The sequence below is a fragment of the Ailuropoda melanoleuca genome, chromosome 2 (assembly GCF_002007445.2).
Source record: "Ailuropoda melanoleuca isolate Jingjing chromosome 2, ASM200744v2, whole genome shotgun sequence".
NCBI classification, from domain to species: Eukaryota; Metazoa; Chordata; class Mammalia; order Carnivora; family Ursidae; genus Ailuropoda; species Ailuropoda melanoleuca.
In genome coordinates this window covers 156,848,866-156,868,406 of record NC_048219.1, presented here as the reverse complement: position 1 = coordinate 156,868,406, position 19,541 = coordinate 156,848,866, and the positions used below count along the sequence as shown (strand labels likewise).

Here is a 19,541-nt window from a genome sequence, read left to right as displayed (position 1 = left end):
CTACTTGAAATGTCCTAGGCAGATTATATAAACAAGCAAAATAAAGTATCTCACTGATTTTTGTTGACCCAAGAAAGTGTCTCCCCAAAACTTCCCCATTTAAATGTAAAAGCACTTGATTAATGTTTGTTCTTACTATCTACCCTGAAAATAGTATTTAACTTAAGTCAATAAAATATATTTGCCCCTGTATCTCTTGGGAAGAATCTGTGTACCCCAGGGATATATGGGCTCTAATAATCAATACAAAATGTTATTTTAATCTCTAAAAAAATAACTGTATAAAGTTTATTTGCAAAGATGTGAGCAAAAAAGCACACATACACATACAAAATAGAGTAAATCCCCCAAAAACAAAAAATGTAAACTGTAAAAAAAAGTCCATCATCATTATCTTATCTAATAGTAGGGTGCAGAGGGGTGAAGAGATGTTACGAAAATCAGAAGCCAGGAATGGGTACATGGGGGATAGTTACACTATCACGTTTATTTTGTATATGTTTGAAATTTTTCATAAAAAGTTAAAGAAAAAAATGTTTGTTAATAATAATTTACAACTGCTACTTTAGAATAGTCTTTTCTCTGAAGTAGTAATTATTTTTAATTAGTTCATGTATAGGTGGATATTTTCTACTGCTAGAATAAGGAAATTAAATCTCTTCCTATTTAAAATTTTTACACGTGTATGAGTTGAGAAATCTTGCTGACAACAGGAGCGGATAGAAATAGAAAAGGTTTTGTTATAACAATACCACTCAGTTCTTTACGTATACAAGTCACACAGTAATCCATCCTTAAAAATTATACTTAATGCTCTTCTTACTAACAACTTGATTAGATCCTCTGTCCATTTTGTTGAAACCAAAGACCTAGAAACAACCTAGTAGAGAGAGGGCTGTTCCCACTCTTTACAATGATTCATATCCTCAATACTACTGATTCTAATATTTCAAAATATTCTCTTTTGTTGGTGCCCAACTGGTTTTTACAACCTGAAGCAGTGCACCATATAAAATTTGGGAAACGTGAGAAGTGTGCCTTCTTATGAAAAATGGGGAGAAATCTGGACCAAAGGCAGACTAATTTTAAGAAAGACACATATGAAAACTGAGATTTGTAAACTGATAGTCTTAAAACTATTAATGTCCCTTTATCTCTTGGAAAAAAAATTCCCATAACCAGGGATATGTTTATCCCAGTTTTAAGTCACTGTACAAACATTATTAGGTATGTTATTTTAATTTTAGAAAAAGTTACAGTGATACATAGTAAGTACAGTAGGAAAGCTTAAAAAAATAAATTGGAAAAAATATTTACCAAATCCATTCACCAAATGATTTATTTATTTATTTTTTTTTTTGGCATGTGTGAAAAAGTGTAAAGGAAGGGGACTGGACCCATGGGCAGAATGAGCTGCACTGTGATTGTGATGAGTTACTGCTTGTATACATTTAAGTTGTGGGGAGGTGGAGATAATGGAAGGGTCTAGAGGGATTTTTGTATGTTCAAGAAGACTTACAGGATGCCGGAGATTAAATTACTTTTAAAAAGTAAACCATGTTTTGTTTGAAAAGGGTAGTAATCAGATCTAGAGACTAGAAAAGTATACAAATTAATTTCTCTGTAAACATACCTACACTAAGTTAAAAAATTTCCATTTCATTGAAGGAAACTTTATGAATGAAAATGTGATAAATAGGCACAGAGTTTTAAACACTATTAAAAGAATTAATATAACTATGTTAGAGTGTTTTATAGCCTGTTTTTACAACATACTTTTGAACTCAATTATGTATTATACATTAAAACACAGGTGAAAATATTGTTAATAGGGACATATGCTAATAAATTTAATATTAAAATTATTCATTTAAAGTCCATGAATTAATCAGTTATTTTATAAGTAAATCACTTGATTCCATTCATAAAGTATGGAGGTGTAAAGCCAATTGAAAATTAGAGATCACTGAGGAAAGAGGCATAAAAAAGGCAGAAAGAAGTAACTGAAAATGATTTTATAAAATACTCTTAAGTTTAATCTTGCCACAGAAAATGCTTTAAAGCTAAATAATACTTGGAGGACTTAAAATAGATATTACAGGTAAAAAATAACGTTCTAAACCTAGTATTATTTAGATTAGCCCTAAATACAAAGAGAAAAGTTCTGTTGGCAATAAATTATCCGCCTTTCATTAAAAAACCTCCAACAATTCAACTGATATAAACATTGAGTGAATAAAACAATAATACAATAAAAATCACCAAATCCAAAGCATTATCCTGTGCTCCCCAGAGCCACAAACCACCTTAAAATTTTGGCTCACAGGCACATCCAACAGGCTGCTGCTAACATAACCAAACTGGGTACTACATACAGAACTAACTAAATTCATCTTATTTTCATGAAGTATGACTGACTTGTCTTTTTTTTTTATTTTTAATTTTTTTAAATGATTTTTTATTATATTATGTTAGTCACCATACAGTACATCCCCGGCTTCTGATGTAAAGCTCGATGATTCATTAGTTGCATATAAAAAGAAAAAAATCTGATCTTTTAAATTTAAAAATACTTCTGATTAAAAAAAAAAATCAGGCTTCTTCAAATGACAAAAACTGGAAAATACCACTAGAATAAAGAGAGACATAAACACAGAAGACAATGTAACTTACTCTTTACCTTTAAAATAAAAAAGCAAAAGTATGGCAATTATCTTGAAATATGTAGTCCTCATTTTCCCACCCTAACCCTCAAGTTATCCAAAGATCTTAACTTTTAAACTAAAACTAGGTGAAGTTTTTACCACTGCAAAGAAAAATATTACATACATATACTGCTATCCCAGAGTTAACAGTGCTCCTTTCAAATTTATTTTTACTCTTCCTTTTAAATCAAGCAATCATATTATCATCATCAGATAAAACAAACTGCATCAAAAAGTATTCCTTTAAACTTAGTATTTACCACAATGAAAAAGAAAGGATATTAATTTTATAGTTTTTTAAATTGTGTGCACTTTAAGTACAAAATGACATTTGGTTTTTTTTGAAGGTATTTACCTATATAAGCTTTGTTTAAAATTTTAAATATTGGAGTTTTCCTATTAGTTTAGTAGTTAAGAATTTATGCAACAGGTTCCTTCTGTCCAAATCCTCTTTTCCACAATCTGCTAATCCTTTTGAACATTTGCTCTGCCTCTTCCCCCATTTCCTGAGGACCATCTCCAATCCTACAAGGAAAAAATATCAATACTACAAAATTAAGAAATAAAGAGTCTTACTAAAGACTCTACTTAATTTTGGGGGCAGGGTGGGAGAAGACTAACATGAGGAGAATGTTTTAATAGCACCAAATAAAGCTGAAGTTTGAAAGAAAAAATAGCCTTAAGGTTATCAACTAAAAGAGCTAAAAAACAAAATTCATATCTAGTAACCATGGTAAAATATCCACGCTTTGGGTGCTCAAATGCAAGCTCCTTGAGAAAAGGGTTAGCTCCTTACAGGTAGCAGGTACTGACTAACGTCCAAAGAATGATCACATCACACTCACTAAAAATTAGATGTGACTTTAAAGCCAATAAATTGTTATCTTTTGCACAAGTTAAAATTAAGAAAATAAAATTTCTGCTTTTTGGACAATATAACCATGCTAGGTAAAGACAAAGATGTCATCAAGAGAAACAGCAAACACCTACATTTTATATGGCAGAGTGAATTCTAATGAAGAGCAAACAAATCAGATAGCTCAAGCCCGACTCTACTGCTGTCAGTCCCTGTCTAGTCTCAAGTTTCCTCGCTGCATCTATATAAAGCAAGAAGGCTGGACTTGAAGACCCTTCCAGCTATGGTTTTGCTACCTCTATTTCAATTACCAATTTATAAATATGTGATCATAAAACCTTCACAGATCACATACAGATTTTTAGAGGAGTTCTGAATTCTTTAAAAAAAAAAAAACAAAACAACAGTCTAAAGGAAGTATTACATTCTGGGGCAGTAGGTTTACAGAGGGAGATGAAGCTTACCCCTCCAAGACTTAGATGAACTTCATTAAAGAAAAAGAAACTTGTGAAACACTTCTAAAAACAAAACAAAAATTGCAAGAAAGTGACCTTAAATATGAACTGTACCCCAAAGCCTCATTTTCAACTTTGCCAGTAAATTAAAAATGTTTATATATTTAAAATCACTGATCAAATTTATAAATACAAGATGACTCGGTTAAATTCTTGCACTGTTGGACACTGAACCACACTTATGTTGTGTATATGTGTTTTTTTCACTGTTTCATATTAATGTGGCTCAATGGGACTTTTATGGCTCATGACTGAACATGAGAAGTGAAACTGATGAAGTGATGGTGTGATATGACCAGACATGCATTTCTCACATGCAGCATTTCAGCATAGTATATGAAACCCATGAATCATTAAACAAAAGATGTTTAAGTGCATGCAGTTAAGGAAGGCTTCTTCTAATCATTTACATATGCCCTTTCCTGAAAATACTATTGGTGTGCTATGTTACTCTTTCTTCAATATAAGAGCTCTTCAACTTGGATTCCAGATCAGCTTCAAAGGGTGTCTGTAAACTCCTTAAAGTTTATATAAAATCATTGTATGTGAACATTTTTCTGGGAAGACCCAAAAAAGGTTTGGAACATTCTAGTGGTTTTCTCATCAAGTGCTAATACATAGGTTGTATTATTTTAACTTTCCTTACCCTCTAATTTGGTACTTGTTCAAATCTAAACAATTATTAATGAGATTTTTCTCTCATCGCAGTGTTTACTGAATTTCACTGTAAGGACCCATTTATACTGTGTCCACTTCACACTACAAGGTAAGCAAGCTACCTGAATGAAAAACTGTGCCTAACACAGATTTGTATCATAATTTTCTACAGTAAACCAATATTCTTTCACCTCAACCTGAAAACTTTTATCTTAGGTAAAACAGTCATGAATAGCTAGATGTTTTAATGGGCAAAATAAAAATTTCCATTGTCTATTAAAATTAGTTACATTAAAGAATAATACTTGGCTATAATACCTACCTCGCTAGAGTTACAAGGATTAAGTGGGCCAATGCTTACAAAGTATTTGCCCTAAAATAACAACTAAACATATATAATTCTTATGATAGTAGTCTTCTATTTTAAAGCCTTTTCTCATGAACATAAAAAATTCATGAAAAAGGATTTCTAGTATACAAATTAGGTAAATTTTTATTAATTGGGCCAAAGGCATAATTTATATCCAAACATTCTTTGTGTAACCAGGGTATCCCATCCTCACTAATGCATCTACAAAGCCATGTAGTTATGTTTTTTATGCTTGGAAAAGATAAGCACAGATTTACTGAAGAAAGTATATAAATGTTCCAAACATAAATAAAATTTATTTGAATATAAATGAAATTTATAATTAGAAATTAAAAATCTAAACAGTATCACACACTCAAATCATTCTCAAATACTTATTCTGAACAACATTAGAGCTTCCAATTATTAAGGCAAACCAGACACTAAAACAATCAAAACATACAATGTAAAACAAAGCATAAGAAAAATAATATAACTTAATAATTGGAATAAGTCTTACTTATTTTAGCTATGATAATAAGCAAAACAAATGAAAGAAGTTCAAATGAAAATCGTGAATGTAGCTCCTGAGAGTAGAAGGGACTTGAGAATATTCAAGGGTAGATGTACTTTGTCTTAACACAAAGTACCAGAACATTTGTTCCTACATATGCTGATGACAAACAGTTAACAGTAAAATGCTTTTAATTGTGTTTACACCTGTTCATTTTCGAAGAGCCAAAAGGAAAGGGAAGAAAAAAATATCAAAACTTTAGGAGGAAAAACCTCTGTGCCTATTGTTCAGCAGAGACTTCTTTTTGAATTTTTGCCAGATCTTCAGGTCAAGAGTAACTGAGTAACTCTTACAATGAGTCATCTGTTTTTAATTTCGCCCTTGAAATTACATTATTTATTTTTAAATAAATAAGAATTTTTAGCTTTATACCAGAAGATTAATTTTTTTAACACCAAAGCTTTTCATAATTCTACATAAATAATCCAAGATTCATCTTTATGCCTTAGTTATTTTTAAAAACTTACAAGGTTAAAAGGAATTGTCAACATTTTACCTTTATTAATGAAGTCACGACAATTGCTCCAGCATTTACCATAGGATTATGTGGCTTATCTGTAAAATATAAAAACGAGAGCATTATTTCAAATACTTGATATCATTTTCCATGATGTATAGGTATTTCCCGTGAACATATATCTATTTTCTTTATGTAAGATATTGTTACAGTTCTTTCTTTGGAGGGGGAAGAGAGTGTGAAAGAATACATTTAAGTCATTTATTTATCAAACCAATAATATACTTCTATAATAATTATATAGGAAGAGAAAGATTCATGTATTGAAAGACAGTAAAGAGTAGTATAAAAGTACATTGAAATTTCCTAACTCTACTATTTACTAGCTATTTGACCTTGGGCAAGTAACTGAACTTCCCTGTGCCTCAATTTTCCCACTGTATATTGAGAGTAATAAAAAGCACCAACACCTCCATGAGTTATAACGCTTGAATGAATTAAAACACATGACATGCTTAAATGTACATGGCACACCCTTATGCACTCAAATAATATTACTATTAAAAAATAGCCTTGAAAAAAAGCACATCTAGTATGAAACCACTCATGCTTTTTAAAGTGCTTTATTTTGGGGGCGCCTGGGTGGCTCAGTCGGTTAAGCTTCTGCCTTGGGCTCAGGTCATGATCACGGGGTCCTGGGATCAAGCCCTACCTCGGGCTCCCTGCTCAGCGGGAAGTCTGCTTCTTCTCCCTCCGCCTACCCTTGCTCTGCCTACTTGTGCTCTCTCTGTCAAACAAATAAAATCTTAAAAAAAAAAGTGCTTTATTTTTGTTTTTATGAATATACACATATATATACAGAAAAAGAAAACAGAAACACTATAAAGGGATATACCTATGATAAAAGTGCTACAGAGGATTTAAATTATATTCTGCATTCTTCGTATATTTTCTGACAATAAAGATCTATTTATTTGAAAAACAATACAGAAATCAAGCTGTGCTAAATTAGTTTATATTTGTATTTGTGTAGATGTTTATGCATCTGCCCTTTCATGGTTTTTTGACATTATCATGTTTAGGCTCTAGGGCCTTTAGGAGGCAGCTAATGTGTATATTCCAAATGGTACCACAAAATGTGTGCATTTAATATTTTCTAAATCATAAATATTCTGCAAATACCACATCAGCTGCATTCAAGAAGATCTTTCAAAGAACACGAAAGCATTTTATGGCATGACAGTGCAATTTTCAGATGTAAGCAACTGCTCTCTCTGCCTTTGGCTCAAAAGCCAGACACCTCAATGTTTGGAAATAGACCAGGTATTATAACACCAGCATTACTGCAGTCTAACACCTCGGTCTAAAACCTATGACTGTAAAATCTACTTGCTTCCTGCTCCACTGTACGTAGGATTGAAAAGTTCCATTTAGAATTTTTAATTAAAAAATACTCATGACAGCAGAAATAACACTTAAGCTAATTAATAAAAGATACCATCTGAAGTAATGACATGTATTAGCTTGGTATAATGACAAAATGAAATGGGCAACATCTGAAATTTATGGGTACTTTTAACTAGAATGCACAAAACTGTTTAATTTTAGCATGTATTTATTCTTTCCAAAGGAACAAAACATGCAGAAAGTTCTTCCATATTATATTAGCAAAAGCTTCTCAAACCTTACAAAGATGTGGTTCATAACTGAGGCTAAGTCAAAGTTGATAATGCATACATTAAAGAACTAAAAAACATTAATTTCAGAGTAATATATTTATATTTTAAGTATTATACTGGAATTTTAAAGGGCTATATAAAAATTAAAGTATATTCTATATAGAGTTTAATCCTGCAGTACCCACTTACCCAACCACCCAAACTTTGCTCTTTCTATATACAATTCAGTCCTGTTTTCCTCATGTAAATTAATTCAGTGCCTTTCTTTCTCAAATCCTTCACAATATAAACCAACATACATATTTTGGCTTCTGTCAATTACACACTTGTAAGATAAGAGTTTGTATTTCTTCTCCATGTATTAGATACACGTAATTGTTTCCCACATCCTTTAGTATTAGCTAGATAAGTTACTCGAAGAACCAAGGTCCATTTACCCTCCAACACCTGTTAACAATAGAGGGGAAGAAGGCTATGTAAGTCTTTGTCAATTAATCTAATTTCTACTGTAAGGTAGAAAAAGACTGCACTAGAAGATGGTTGTTTCCAAAATTGATATCTCCATCAAATAACTTATTTCCTCATCTATAATTACAGAAAGTGTCAGGCCAACTCTCCACCACAGGATTAAAATGTTTTTATGCTGTAAAAGCACTGTAAAACTACCGACATTAAAAGAGCACTGTAATTTCTTTATCTATTATATTCGTATTAATCTTAACTTACCACAGTCTTATAAAGGTAGGAGAATATAAATATTTATTTTTTTAAATTTTGTAATGCTAGATGCACAGACACATGCACATACACAAAGCATATAGTTTCACCATTAGTCTACCCTTGAAGTTTTAAATATGAAGAAGACTTATAAATTGTTTTTATCCGGGGCTAGTTTAAAACCAAAACTTTAGAGCACAGAATCTATGCAGAACTTGGGAAGGAGTGGTGCAGTGAGGCGTTCATTTTCCCATTACTTCTAAGCTCCCAATATTAGCTCAGGTGGAGGGACTGGCTTGGAAAAAGTCAAAGAATATCAAGGTAAAACCTCTTGTTGAACTTCATATTTCAGTTATCATAAACCAGTGCTAAATTTCTGAGTTCTTATGATTTTTTTCTTATAGACTACTGTGTCAGTAAAATATAATTTCTACAGAGCAAAAAAAATGTATTACTTGTAATGTTAAGTTCATTTACTCTATGCCCATTTTATTTTTGTTTCTCAAATATTTCTTCACATTTGAATTCCTGTATTTGTTCATTTCTATTCTTAATTACCACTCTCATAATCAATCACAATTCACCAGAACCACCTAGATTACTCTATTTTGACTTACATAGGAAAATATTAATTTTTCTTGTAAAATGTTCAATTTTGATAGAACAAAAATATTAATTATTTCCAAATTAAATCTGGATGTCAATGGGTTTAATAAATAAGGTCCTTTTGGGTATGATGTCCTTGTTGAAATTGTTAGTTTATGAAAATATCTATAAAATCAAATGCAGCTTCAGGACAGAAAGATTATGGTAAAATATGTAAGAAAATATAATTGTTCTCAAAACAGAGAAGCACAAAGAAATACCATTCTTTTTTTTTTTTTAAGATTTATTTATTTATTTAGAGAAAAAGAGAGAGCGCAGTGGGGGGATACAAAGGGACAAGCAGAGAGAGAATCTCAGACTCCCTGGTGAGCTTGGAGCCCCAAGAGGGGCTCAATCCAGGACCCTGAGAGCATGACTTGAACCAAAATTGAGTCGGACGCTTAAGCTACTGAGCCACACCCAGGCGCCCCAAGAAAATACCATTCTTATAACTTCATTTAAAAAAATAAATAAAACAATAAGTATAAGGCACATTTCATTTTTTATCCAGCGCAAACAAAAAATCCAAAAGTATATTTCTCCCAACCATTATTGCAACCACTAAATTCCTTCACTCTTTCTTTGATTCTATTTTAACTCATCACAAAATGAGGAACATAGCATATGTCGGAAAGACTGAAATATAGAAACCAATACATTGGTTGATGTTTATTTTATTTATTTATTTGACAGAGAGAGACAGCGAGAGAAGGAACACAAGCAGGGAGAGTGTGAGAGGGAGAAGCAGGCTTCCCACTGAGCAGGGAGCCCGATGTGGGGCTCGATCCCAGGACCCTGGGATCATGACCTGAGCCTAAAGCAGACGCTTAACGGCTGAGCCACCCAGGCACTCCTAGGTTGATGTTTAGATTTAAATCCTCTATTAGAAAACAAACAAAAAAACCACTTCTTCAGGGGTGCCTCGGTGGCTCAGTTGGTTAAGCATCTGCCTTTAGCTCAGACATGATCTCAGGTCCTAGGATGGAGTCCTGCATTGGGCTCCCTGCTCAGCGGGGAGAGTCTGCTTCTCCCTCTACCTCTGCCCCTCCCCTCTGCCCCAGCTCATGCTCTCCCTCTCTCTCTCAGTAAACAAAATCTTCAAAAATAAATAAATTAAAAAAAAAAATAAAACCACTATCAGATCAAAAGTACTACTTTTGTCCTCCCCCTTTGCTTTTGAATCCTTATTAAGTAGTAAGACTTGTTTATTATTCAACAATTTAATGCAAGATGTTTCATTCAAATATTAAAGGTTACGAAAGAGAAAAAGCAAAAATATTCATTATTTCAACCACAGCCACCATATAAACTTGTTATCCTGGAGTTTTCAAATATATATAAAATACAAAAGTAGAAAGAATAAACACCCATGTAGCCATCTAAGTTAGTCTCGATAATTACCAGCATATAGTAATAATCACACCCAGCACTCCCATCTATACTCACTGAATTATTTTACAGCAAATCCCAGACACTGTGAGATTCTACTACAAGATATTCTCCTATACGTGGTTAGGAAGTGAAACGAAAATCTTACTCCCTGCCCCATCTTAGTCCATTTTCCAATGGTATGAGAGGCCTAAAAAATGATATTTTTAAAGTAGATGATTAAACAAACTATGTCTATCATTTAACAGAAATTCCATGAGAAGTGAAAAAAAAAGTATGAATGTTTTTAACTTTCTTCAAAAAAATTAAAAATAACTTCTTTGATTGATTGTTCAGAGAGAGAGAGAGCACAAGCAGGGGAAGTGCAGGCAGAGGGAGAAGCAGGCTCCCCGCTGAGCAAGGAGCCTGATGTGGGACTTGAGCCCAGGGCCCCAGGATCATGACCTGAGCTGAAGGCAGACGCTCAACTGACTGAGCCACTGAGGTGTCCCAATTTCTTAGATTTAAATAGAAAAATGATGTATCTCTTTTTCTAACTTTTATGTAATTCTTACCATCTTCATTTAAAAACAGTTTGTTGAATCTTAATCCACTTGGCTCTTTCCCAACATATCGATGCACATATTCTGTTCCAAGATCATTAACAGCAATGGCATATTTCAAAGGTTTTACACAGGACTGAAGACAAAATGGAACTTTGGTATCTCCAATAGAATGCCTATTTAAAAGCAGATTTAAAAAATAATTAAAATCAACTGGAAAAAATGTCTGAATAATTGGAGTTAATTTTACATGTTAATTCTAATTTACAAAGATTCTCCCATAATCCAACCACAGGTTTACTTGGATATTAAAGAATAAATGTTAAGTTTTAAGAAGAATACTACAAAAAAGGCAAAAGCTTAAAAGTACACAGGTAATAATATGATTCAGAATTAGATAATAAATAAGTAATGTAAAAATTTTCCTCTGAGGCCCAGAGGTTATGGCCCTCTTTACTTCTACCTGTATTCAAGCATATAAATTGAACTAGCCCTTTTAGTCACCACTTTTTCACTCGTAGGTTTAATCATGGCTAAATCATGGCTACACCATGGTGGTTAGTTTTTAAATAGAGCTCAGTTTGGATTCAATACCATTCTCTGAGACCTTGTCTATAAATGCCTCATCCTGTGAACCTTATCTACTCATAATTCCAACCCTGTTAAAATAAACAGCACCCAGTTTTATAAACTGTATTAGAGCTGGCATTAATGGCATCATTATTACCATGTATCTAAACAACAGAACAAAAAGAAAGCCTTATATCTTTCCAAACTGGGATGTACATGAAGTACAAAATAGGTTTAAAAATGGAAAAACCGTGACTGACCCTATTATAATGTAAGCTTCACAAGGGCAGAGATCTTTATTTTACTCACCAGTATCCCAGGTGCCCCAACACAGACCAGTCACTCATTCATTCAGAGTGAAACTCATTCATAGTGAAACTGGGTACTATTAATAACCACCCCTGGGCAAAATGGGGTTAAAGGAGACATCAAAAGGCAAAGAAACATCAGAGGGCCAGCCACCTTACTTCCAAGTATATTATGGAATATAAATACATATGTAAAGATAGCAAAAGTATATAATATTCTTCCTACCATGTTTATGAATAATTTCTAATTCAGACTATAACTTCAACTTGACAATCATTCTAAAACCTGACAAGAGCTTATCTTATTACCTTTGGATGTAAATAGACATATGTTCTATTCCAAAATCAACTTTTAAAATTTTCTAGATAAGACAACTAACCTAAAAGAATCATCTCCACACACAAAGAATGTTTAAGAGAAAAATCATATAATGCAAGCCTTGCATTATAATCATTTCCTCCAAATACAAAATCAGGGCTATCATTCCGTACTAGAATTTGGTCCATAAGAATAAAGCCATGTCGTTTTATGTATTTGTGTCCTTTTATAGCACCCAACATTTAATTCAACACACAATTAATGGTTAGTACATTTTACAGGCCCAGATGAGAACAAAAGCCTGTCATAATGGAGAGAACAACAAACTAGAAGTTAAGAAACCCAGGTATTTGTTTTACCTCTGCCAGTATTAGATGAATTTTGGGCCTCAGATACCTTAAGAATGAATGAACTAAGCCATATGTCTTTTTAATGTAAATATTTGAGGAAGATAATTGGTAAAAAAATAAAAAGATCACTTAGAAAGAAGGTATTTAAGACTGAAAACTATAAAACTAAATGATTTGTAGTTTTAACAAAATGTAGGATAAAATTAATCACTGATATAAATTCACAAAGCTGTATACACTTAGGAGTTGTACACCTTATTTATGTAAGTTACATTTCAATTTAAAATGTAAAAAACAAAAGGAACACAAAGATTATAACTCTGAGCTAAGCCTTCAAATGAATAAAAAAATTGATTTTTCTTTTTTGGCATAATTTTTCTAACTTGACAAAACAAAATTATAACATGATAATAAATTCTTATAACGCACTTACAGTATAATAAAAAGTCATTCTTGAAAAAATATTCCAGAACTTTATCAATTTTTCAAGTGCCTCGCATAATTCATTGATTTTAAAACCAAATCATTCTCTTTGAAGTGCCTTCACATCATTATCCTTTTTATAATTCTGCTAGAATGTCATTTGTCAATGGCTCTGCCTATAGCATGAACACTTTCCAAATATCACTTTCATGAACTTATGAGATCCTGAGTTTGCAAATGACTTTTCACTTTGCAAATGACAGATGGAAATAGACTATTATCATACTGTACTGTTGTAACTATTGCACCGCTCATATCAGGGGCATGAGCAACAAAGACAGTGAGAGGCTGTTAATGTTAAACTAAGAAATGGGAACCGATTTTATTAGTGGTCAGTTCATTAGTGAATAATTTCATGTTTTGACAAGTCTGCTTTTCCTAAGAAAACTGTAATTGCAGGTACTTGAAAAATAAATACTCAACAAGACTAAAACTGAATGAGATGAAGTGCCTCATAAAGTTTAGTATAATACTATTTCAGTTGATTTTTTAAAAATTAAATTAAAATCTAAACTTATTTTCCTTCCTGAATTCCATCAGAGAAGATGCTCCTCCCTCCCTCATGCTCAGTTACGCAAAATTGAAAGCTTAAAGTTGGTTCTCATGAATTTGAAATAAACTCACCTCTGTCCATCTACTGTACACACAGACACACCCCACAAATCAGGACTGAACTTGGCTAGCTGAGGAATATAATCTGCAACCTATACAAAATATTGGGAAAAAATTAACAGAATATAAGCAAATAATATTTCTTCTACCAAAAAATTTATCTTACTTTAGCTTCCACTGATGAAGAGTTACTTTATAGCACCCAATGGCTTTGTGGTCTATCTTTTATAATAATAGTCATAAAAACTAAGGGCTGAAAAGACTTGAGCATTACAGGTAAGATCTAACTGACTTCTCTCCGCCTCCCTCATCCCATATGTTTTCCAATGCAGTCTCAATTCCTAGAAAAGCATAGTCTAAAAGAGGAACTAAGACTTGATTTTTTTAAAAGGTAAAGAAATAGAATTCTTTAATCAAAGTCACGGTAGCAGGGTTTCATTATCTAAAAACTTTCAATACAGAGAAAAAATAAAATAGCCTTTGGTAATTTATTTAGAGAATTTTTAAAATTTAATGTTTGAGGATATCATATTTACAGAAATTCTTAATAAAGTTACTCTTTTATTAAAGAGTTAAAAGCCATTTCCATCATCTGAAAATCAAAAAGAATTCTTAAACTTAAGATAACAAAACTGAATATTTAAAATATTTTAAAAGCATTTACTCCAGTAGCTCCACTCAGCTTAAATTTCTTAACTAGCAAAGCACAAAAAAACTCCATAATTTGAATTTCTATACCTCAACTTGCGCTAAATTAAGTGACTGGTTAGGAAAATATTCACATCAAAAATGTTACCTTTCCTCCAGACTGCTTTTTAGCACTTTCAAATAACTCATCAATGTGAGAAGTAAAAGACATAAAGTCAGGAATGACAAACTTTCTTCTAAAGGCTTGTGTCAACAAAACAATATTGCTCTGAACGCATCTGTGGAATGTGAGAAAAAAATTAATTTACTGGGTGCCTTTCATATATTAGTACTTGGTAATAATAATATTAATTAGGAGAATATTTAAACAGTAGAGAAATTCATCATTCTATACAACAAACTAAAATCTACAAATTATACTTTCTATATTATTTTCTTTCCTTCAAGCAGTTTTTCATGCAGTTGCTTGTAAGCTGTTGAACAAGTTAAAGAAATAAATTAGATTGCCTAAAAATTGTGTCAAAGATTAAAACAGCAGAGCATTCCACCAGGTTAAATATCAAGACCATCTAAAGACAAGTTTCTTAAGCCCACTAGGGTTAAACATTCAGCATGACATTTGGTTAACAAAAATTGGACTTTAATATGTCATAGTTGAGATCCTATTTATTGATCCATTAAGTAACTTCAGACATATATCCCTTAGTTCCTAAATAATTATTAGTAGTATTTCACAAAAAAACTAAACTTTTTCTATTTTTAACATATTTTCATTAAATTACAGCTTGAAAAATCTGTATTTCCAAGCTAACGAATGGAGATAAATCAACTTTAGTCAGATTAGAATAAAATACTTAACTAAAATGCTTGTAACAATAATGTATAATTTTAAATAATATTATAAAGTAGTATAGTAATTAACTTCACATTATACGAGTCACCAAGTATGTGAAAGATATGTAATACATTACAGAATAAAAAGGTCTTATTGTTAAAAACTATTTTAAAAGATATAGTAAACCATATGGATGGGAGAGCGCGAAATTTAATGATTTGAACCAATATTTTGCTTTGTTCCAAAAAGGACTTAAGCCAGAAAATCAATATATTAATGTAACCTTAGAGAAGAACTTTTTAAAAAGGTTACAGTGAACCATCTTCTAAGCTCATGTTCTTAAGAGTCTCAGTACTTAGCAAGAGAAAGTCAAGCCACTAACTATGGGAAGTGACGTAACTGGATTCTTCACAGGTAAATTATGTGATACTATATTAGCTTCTTTGGGAAGGAAAAAACCATCCAAATTGGCATTTTTTTATAAAAAGTAAGTTTCAAATACTATTCATCTGTTCAATCATGAAAACATCAACATTTTAAGAAAGATGATTTCCTTACTTTACAGATAAGAAAACTGTACCTGCAAGTAACTAACTTGCATTAATTATAAATAAATGAAGAACTAGACACTCAGTATTTCTTTAGTTCTTATATCTCAGTATTTTAATTAAAACTGTTCTAAATGAAACATCAAATTAAAATTAAAAGTCAGATTTTAACTTTTAACTATGAATAAAAAATTCAGAGAATATACTCACTTGGTCAGTATAAAATTAAAATACTGATTTAGAATAACAGAGGTTATATTTCCAAGGAAAAAGATGTGCCCCAATTACAACATGAAAAAATTATAGTCCTAATTTCCATTATTAACCAACAGACATAGAAATAATTGACATCCCAGAGATGGCAGATATTTACTTCAATAAACTTTAATAAATTGTTTTCTCATAGTTTCAACGTTAATCTAAAATTTATTGTGTGCCGCTGATTTAATATTTAATGTTTTAAATAGCAATTCAATTTGCACATATGAGAGTTTTAAGAAATATATACTAAAGAACACATTTCTCAACAGGAAAAAGTTAAGACAATTCCTGATCTTAAATCACTGTATCTGTATCAAACCTAAATCCTAATTTTTCAAAAAGTTATACATGAAAAAATATGAGGACTGCCAAACAAACTTAAATTATTAACCTACTACTAACTATTTAACTATTTAAAATTAATCAGCACTTTTAAAAGGAAGCTTTATAATTAACAAAACTGTACAGTCAGTAAAACTGGTCTGTTGTTGCTTTCCCCTCTATCAAGCTGTGGTAACTGACTTCACTGGTGAGTTACTGCGGCTAACGCAAGCAATCTTACCAAAAAAGTGTCTACTGCACACTGATGAAACTTACAGGTAGTAAATGTTTTCATTGGGAGTTATTTGAATATAGATAGCATGAATGGAACTAGAAAGTTAGAAGTCCCATATAAAAATGAATTCTGAAAAGGAAGGGCTCACACTTTTCAGCAAGTCACATCTTTCTCATGCTTTGTTTAGTTTGCTCATCTGCAAACTGGGAATAATAATCTTTCTTTTTAAATGTTTATGATTAACAACTATAACGCACATGTTTTAGAAACTATCTCACAATTTTTCATCAGTAAAATAACATAATGGATATGAACTTTTTTTAAATCAATATACAAATGCAAAGACTGCCATTCATTTTCCTCTAAAACAGAAAAGACCAAAAAATCATGATCACACATAAAAATAGTTCTAATACCTGTATGGTTAAAAATGCATAAATAAATAAGGCATTCATTTTCAACACAATTTTCCACTTCTATCAGTTTAAAGGATTATTAGCATTAAAAACAATTAATTATCTAGATGGGTACAGGCAGTCTCCAACTTTCAAATATAGATTATGCTCCAAACAATATGCTTAGAACTCACTTTCCCTTAAAAAAAAAATCATATGTGATATTTGTTTCTCAGATTACCTTCAACGGCTAAATATATTAACCAACAACGTTCTTTAGGTAAAATTATCAACACACTGACTTCAACCAAACCTATCCACCTTTATAAATTATTTCTCCGAGAAAATGAATTCCTCTGTAACATCTCCTTCCCACCTGCATGGAGAGGAGATAGTTTACTTAAGGCAACACTAAACTAGAAAACTTTTTATTTTGAAAAAAAAAAAAAAAAGAAAGAAAGAATCTCTCTGCAGCAATCACCTTTCTAGGTGACCTCAAAAGGTTAATAGAGGTTTTGAATTACTTCATTCTAGAGATGAAAACAGAAATCATCATGCCTACAGACAGAGACTTTTCTTCCATGGACTGCTCATATAAAACACTAAGCATTTGTCAAGTTGGGAACTGCCTATATTACAATCATCAATTTTTTTAAAAAATTGGATGTGTTTAAAATATGGTAATTGCTATTCTTTTATATAATTATAGGCAGAAAATTATATGAAATTTATGTTTCTTGGCATCATAATCAGTATATTTAAGTTACTTTTAATTTCATATTTAAACACAGTTACATGTTTATAAAGCACAACAAAATTTTAAACAGTACTAAAAAGGTATAAAATACTGCTTTCATTTAAAATTCCAAAGCAATTCCTCATACCTATTATCAACAGATCTACCTACCATCTCTTTGACAACTTCATTCTCAGATACACCAAAATAACTCTTCACAAGGCACCATAATCAAGAGTACTTTGCTCAAACAGTTCATGAACACTAAAAATAATCCTTATTGCAAAGGCACAGCTAACAAGAAATTATTTACTCCCCTCCACAAAGAAACATACTTTGAAGATTCACAATTCCTAACACCAATTCTAACATGAAACTAAAATCTATACTTTGTAAGGCCAGCTGAGTTAACAGAATCAAGAGCCTTGTGGTAAAAAGACAAGAATCCATAACTGTCAGCAGTGCCTCACAGCATACCAGGAAACTCTGAAGGAACTCAGTTAAACACTTATACCTTCAAATAACTTAATACTCTAGGATATTCCCAGGAGATACCTAGAACAAATCATCTAGTCCCCAAAAGAAAAGAAAAATAGATAAAAATACATACATACATAAAAATAAATTTTCAAGGTAGATGCTAGAATTCTTTGGATCTTTCTCAACTCACCCTATGGTCTAGAAAAAGCCAATGTGTTTATAGTTTTATAGGTTTTTAATCTAACTCTTAGTAGTTTAAAATACCATTTACCTCTTTGGGATCCGTTATAAACATGCTATCTTTTAAACCATTAAGAAATCAGACAAGTAGGAACACATGAATGAGGATAAATACTAAAAAAATAGGCAAATATAGGAAAATCAAAATAAGCTTGCTCATTCAACCAAATCAAGGCATTAATCTCTAAAGTGTCTTCAGTTTTTAAATATTTTGAGGGAAATAAAAGTAGTCAAAAGCCTATGTATTAATATGTCTGAAGAGAGAAGAGAAGCAGACAATGGAGATATGTAAATCTAAGGAATACATGCTGTCTGAAGCCTTCTCATTTTATGACGTCATCTAAATAACCTTGTAGGAAAGAAACAGAGACCACACTGAAAAAGCCTGTAAGACATGCAGATGAACTAGAGATCAATTTAAGCTGTGACAAGACAGAGTGTGCTCTGTAAATTGGAAATACCCATGCCTACATTTCCTTAGAGCAGTTTCAAAGAAAGTCTACTCTTAGCCCCTGTGTATTATAGAACCTTATGTGCACCATGTTCTTCAAACAATTGATGTTTATAAATCCCCCCTTTTTTCCAGTTACACAGGAAGCACTGGCCTTCAAAGATGCAATTTTGTTTTAAAAGAAAAATCACCATATAGCATAGCAAATCACCGTTAAAGGTTTGGCAGAAATTTTTACTTTTTAAAAAGATCTTTGTCTAGCATGACACCATCTGATGTTGTTTGAAGAGTTAATCTTAACATATCCATACACTCTTTCAACCTGGGATCAGACGTTCGCAATCCTGTAGATTTGAGTGCCTGTTTTTAAAAAAATAAGAGTTTGTAAATATATAGTGCAAATAATGTATATGCTTATTCCAACTATAAGTTTTTATTTCTGCATATATAAACTTCTACCCAGGACCTGAATATGTATATGGGCATTTTATTGTCACTATTACCCACTTTCTGGACAAGTTTCTCATTGTTTCTTTCATTTTCTTTCACTGATTACCTTGAAATGAGCATGATGAGAATTTGAAAACATAATAAGAGAAACAGTGTCAGTCAGGATCTACATGTCAGATGAACTTTAAGACTACATTTCGATATTACTGTATTA

The 19,541-nt window shown here is 31.7% G+C and overlaps 1 protein-coding gene across 3 annotated transcripts in view; it reads right to left on the bottom strand.

The window, feature by feature from the left end:
- The window catches only part of GLS (glutaminase), an 80,450-nt gene that overhangs the window by 45,112 nt on the left and 15,797 nt on the right, over positions 1-19,541 (bottom strand). For all 3 annotated transcript variants that reach the window (XM_019798318.2, XM_034654872.1, XM_034654871.1), the window contains exons 3-7: positions 19,116-19,237; positions 14,524-14,653; positions 13,740-13,819; positions 11,098-11,261; positions 6,153-6,211 (exon numbers count right to left, since the gene is read on the bottom strand). In XM_019798318.2, coding sequence (XP_019653877.2) covers positions 6,153-6,211; positions 11,098-11,261; positions 13,740-13,819; positions 14,524-14,653; positions 19,116-19,237 — 555 coding nt within the window. The remainder of the gene's footprint in view (positions 1-6,152; positions 6,212-11,097; positions 11,262-13,739; positions 13,820-14,523; positions 14,654-19,115; positions 19,238-19,541) is intronic.